The sequence below is a fragment of the Pararge aegeria genome, chromosome 22 (assembly GCF_905163445.1).
Source record: "Pararge aegeria chromosome 22, ilParAegt1.1, whole genome shotgun sequence".
Taxonomy (NCBI): Eukaryota; Metazoa; Arthropoda; class Insecta; order Lepidoptera; family Nymphalidae; genus Pararge; species Pararge aegeria.
In genome coordinates this window covers 9,810,766-9,816,028 of record NC_053201.1, presented here as the reverse complement: position 1 = coordinate 9,816,028, position 5,263 = coordinate 9,810,766, and the positions used below count along the sequence as shown (strand labels likewise).

Sequence of the window (5,263 nt, the reverse complement as noted above, 5' to 3'; positions counted from 1 at the left end):
ATGGTACTTTGGGGTGACTCAGTATCTAGTGAGTTTAGATTGGCGTGCGGTGTGCGTCAAGGTGGGCTGACCTCTCCGGATCTGTTTAATCTCTACGTCAATAACCTGATCGAGGAGCTAAGTGGCACTGGCATCGGATGCCATATTGGTGGAGTCTGTTTTAATAACTTAAGTTACGCTGATGATATGGTGTTACTTAGTCCCTCAATAAATGGTATTCGAAAATTGTTGCACATCTGTAAGGAGTATGCGAGGAACCACGGTTTAAAATATAATGTTCGAAAATCGGAAATGGTAGTTTTTCGAGCTGGTAAGAGTCCGGAGAGGATTCCATCCGTACTTTTGGATGGAACACCAGTTCAGGTTGTAGAGCAGTTTAAGTATCTAGGTCATATGCTGTCGGGATCCTTGAGCGTCGATCTGGATATAGAATGGGAGCGGAGGTCGCTGGCCATTCGGTGTAACATGCTCGCTCGTAGATTCGCTCGGTGCTCTGAGGATGTTAAAATAACTCTGTTTAAAGCTTATTGTTTAAGTTTTTATACTTCGCAGTTATGGATCAGCTACACCAAAAGATCCTTTAACACTCTCAGAGTCCAGTACAACGACGCGCTCCGCGTTTTGTTAAAAAAGGCGAGGTACTGCAGTGCGTCGGGCATGTTTGCCGATGCCGGAGTCTCCGACTTCTACGCTGTGCTCCGTAAGAGAATTGCGAGTTTCTGGGAAGTCGTTGTAAATTCCAACAATAAGCTCCTTAGAGTCGTCGCTCAGGCATCACAGCGTATTTATTAAACATTGGCGAAAAGTGCACCAGATTCCAAACACGAAATAATATAAAATAGTTTGATTTTAATTTTAATTGAAATTGAATTGATTGTAATTTTTAATTCTAGATTTTAATTAATTATAGTTTTTTTTTTCTTTATTTATTTATTTTTAAAATCTGTCTTATATTCATTTTGTGTTAAATTTTGTATATCCCTATATATTTTGGGTCCCCGACCTGAAATAAAATGATTTTATTTATATTTTTTTATTATTATCTTATTGAAAACGATTTAAATCTACTAACTTTTGTTATTTTCATTTGTGAAAACGTACAATTTACAAACAATGTACAACGTTAACGACTTAACTAAAAAAGTTATGTTGAAATTGTTCCTAAAAACTTGAAATGAACTATTTCAAGATTTTAGGAACAATCTAACGATACCTTGGTACGCTTATGCGCCAGTTTTTATTTCATCCTCTCACATGTGTATTGACAAACCTATTTTACATTACATAAAACCATTGTACAACATATTGTACATTATCGATTATTGTGACATATTGTTATAGCCACAAATGGACATAAAGAACTTATATTTTACTAGTTAATGCCCGCATGCTTTGTCTACGTTACGTTACGTTATAATTTAGGTAGTAAGTATGAGGATAAGGCTACGGAACCCTAAAAAACTGTAGTTGTTTATTATCCGAAGTGCTTTACGTATTTTATTTTTCATCGTGAAGTGTGTTTTTTATTTTGAAGTGGTTTTCATGGCATTTTTTTGTTTTATATTCATTTTATTACTCTTTATTTGCAATTAGATAGTAGAATATTTATTCATTCATTATAATATAACATAATTGAAGTGACGTTACGTCTTTCAAATAAAATTGCATCTCAAAGTTTGTTGTTGCGTGCCTCGTTGGACCTCGTTGGTTCAACGAGGTCACGGTTTCGATTCCCGGGCCTATCCAAGATTTGTATTGGTGTTTTCGTAAAAACATCTCAACTAGTACCTAGACTTACGAAATTGGTGTTGCACATACTATGTGATAATAGTCTTAAAGCCCGCTTCTTAACAATTCATTGTAAAGTCAACATCTCTTGAGGATGCTCCGGTAGAGGGTACATTGCCGAAGATCTGTTTGGTGTGAGTATAAGGATTGAAGAAGTTATAAATTACATCATTCGCCTGCTTTTCGCGGAGTATAACAAATTAAGCTTAATTTTCATAATAGTCTTAAAGCTCGCCGAGCTGCATTGGAGCAGCATAGCGGGCCCAGCTCTTAAACTCTCTCTGAGGAAACTTGTGCCAAACCGTGGGACGTTAATAGGCTTGGATCTGTCTACTAGTACATAAGTTTATACTTAAATATTAAGCAATTTGTAGCAATGCTACAAAGTAGGTTTGTTGTGACAGGGTATGTGAAGTCCTATTAACTATAGCCCGAGAGGGCGCAGGCCCTTTTTGAGGAGTTGTATGAATATAATAGAAGAAAATGTGAGGATGAACTTAAAGAATACTCGTTTTTACTTCTTACATTTGTTCTATATTCGGACAGAGTTCCCTTCTACAAATACTGATAACACAATAAATATTCGATAATGCAATGTTGCTATTTTTATACGTCTCCGATATCTTTTACAATGTTGACAACAAAAGGAACCAATAAATTAATATTTTATTATAATAGTATCCGGTTAGTAATTTCACAAATTTTATTAGTTATGAATCTATTTTGAACAAAATTAAATATTTAGATTAGAATCTTGGTTTCCGTGACTTGATTTTATTTTATTCCGCTACAAGCTAACGTTTGACTGCAATCTTATCTAGCGGTAAGTGATAATGACATCTACTATGATAGGCGGGCTGTTAACAGTTATATTTTACCATAACCCCTAATCTGTTCATACCGGAACGCTCAATCGCTTGAAAAAAGAAAGAAAGAAAGAAAAATCCTCTTTATTATCATCATCATTTCATATCATTTGTGTAAAATGTTACATTTGTGTCATAAATTTGCTAAAGTAAAAATGTGTGACAAAGGAGCTGGCGCAGTATAGCTGCATACTAAAAAGCGCAGCACTGGTGTTCAGCCAGCCCCCTTATCTTCGTCGTCACTGAATCCTCGCGACTAAACAATAATAAAAAGGGCAATAACATTTCCGCCATGTCTTGTCGGTAGGGTTGTACGCTATATAGCTATGGCAGAAGCCTTACATCAGATATGATGATGCAACACCCCCTCAAAATAGTCCACTCTCTCTTGAACTCCGTGACAGCAGTAACCAATATGCGGTGATTGATGTTTGCAAATCGTCAGTCTGGTGTGCGTTGCAAGAAATATTGCAAAGCGTTGCCATGTTGTATGGTGATTTATAGTCGTTGCGGCTTCACAGCGTTTTGTCCTGGGCTAGCAACTAATCCAGTTAGCATTTTTTGACACATTTTAAAGCACGATTTATCTTAATTTTTTCATATAACAAAAGGATTTTTGTGTCCGGAATATCATGTGATTCTTAGGGTGGCTGAATGATTTTGCGATTAAAAGATATTCACAACTTCTAAAAACCATCTAAAGATGGCAGCTATTCCACAAACGAAGTGATAAAGCTTCTTGTGTCAGCGCTCTTCCCGGGAAGACAGTAGGATTTTTGTGTCCGGAATAATAGCAGGTGGAGTGGTGGATTAGGGTCGCTGACTGATTTTGCGATTAAAAGGGATTTACAACTTCTAAATGCCAACTAAATGACGGCAGCTATTCCACAAACGAAGTGATAAAGCTTCTTGTGTCAGCGCTCTTCCCGGGAAGACAGTAGGATTTTTGTGTCCGGAATAATAGCAGGTGGATGCTTAGGGTCGCTGACTGATTTTGCGATTAAAAGGGATTCACAACTTATAAATGCCAACTAAAAGATGGCAGCTATTCCACAAACGAAGTGATAAAGCTTCTTATGTCAGCGCTCTTCCCGGGAAGACAGTAGGATTTTTATGTCCGGAATAATACATGCGGATGCCCAGGGTGGCTGACTGATTTTGTGATTAAAAGGGGTTCACAGCTTCTAAATGCCATCTAAAGATGGCAGCTATTCCAAAAACAAATTGATAAAGCTTCGAAGCTTTATCATTTTGTTTCAAAAATTCATTCAAATCGGTCCAGCCGTTTAGGAGGAGTTCATTGATTTACAATTTCTAAATGCCAACTAAATGATGGCAGTTATTCCACAAACGAAGTGGTAAAGCGTTTTGTGACAGCGCTCTTCTCGGGAAGTACTAACGCCGTGCTTATTTCTCCTGCGAACCACTTTTTTCTGTGTTCCAGTTTGAAGACGTGGTTGCCAGTGTGTTTACATGCAGGTGCGACGCATCAGGTTGATTAACACAGGATACCACTTGAATGTGGCCATTGCACTGTCCGTCTTTAGTGAAAACGGGCATACCTCTCGTATCGTGGATGCGTCCTGTTAGAGCGGAAAGTTCAGTGTTTATAAAAAAATAAACCAACTGTTTACATCCATACCAATATCCAACACATCCAATCAGCAATTTTCCACGACACAGGGAATCCTAGTGTGGAAATCACAGACTTTATCTGTATTCTTTGGATTACTTTTTATGTGTTAATTTGAAATAAATAAATAAATTCGACTGAAGAATAAGAACTGACGGGATATGCCAAAAATATCGATTTTCTAGGCCCGTGGCTGGTCCACAATTTAATATTGACATGAATTCGGAAATAGCAAAGTCAAAGTCAAATATTTCTTTATTCAAATAAGCACATAGATGGCACTTTTGATGCGAAGCAAACTTAGCCGGGTGTTCTTTTTGTAATCACCACCACACATTGTAATTTGAAAATATTTAAGAAGCAACCTGTTTACAGCAATAGTTCACGCCCAAGCTTTTTCATCATTTAGGTATTCCTTTATACTATAATATGACTTTTCTAGAGATATAAATTATCGTCAAATGAAAAAACAAGGTTGTAACAGTGCGAACTGCGAAAGCGTTTTCGTGTCTGCGAGGTGGAAATTAAGTACTTATTGATTGACCACCATCAATAAACAATTTAAATAAAAAAATATTTTACCATAGACTTCCGCAAAGTAACGCTTGTATCCAACGCTTACATTTTTACGAATGTAAATCATGTCAACTAGGAAGACGGAAGCTCAGCTAATTATCGGCTGAAAATCTAAAAGCGCACGGCACAAAGAGTGCGTTACGCAATACTACGGAAATACACGCTTTCACGACTAACGCCGACCTTGATGACTGTAGTGATGGATTGCCCGAATACTTTGCACTGTATTTTTTCCTGTTTCCGAAAACATATTTATATATATTTTAAATTCGTCTACAAGTTACACTAAATCGTTTGGCGGCACGAATTTTTCGGTAGGGTGGTAACTTCTTCTTCTTCTTCTTATTGCGATGCCTCTCCGACCAGCGAAGCTTGGCAGTCAGCTTCGTAAATTCTTGTC

The 5,263-nt window shown here is 37.3% G+C and overlaps 1 protein-coding gene across 1 annotated transcript; it reads left to right on the top strand.

Annotated features, from left to right (window-relative positions):
• On the top strand, positions 1 to 792 carry LOC120633979. The gene has a single exon (XM_039904416.1). The coding sequence runs from the start codon at positions 1 to 3 to the stop codon at positions 790 to 792; it is 792 nt and encodes a 263-aa protein (XP_039760350.1).
• Positions 793 to 5,263: the final 4,471 nt, after the last annotated feature.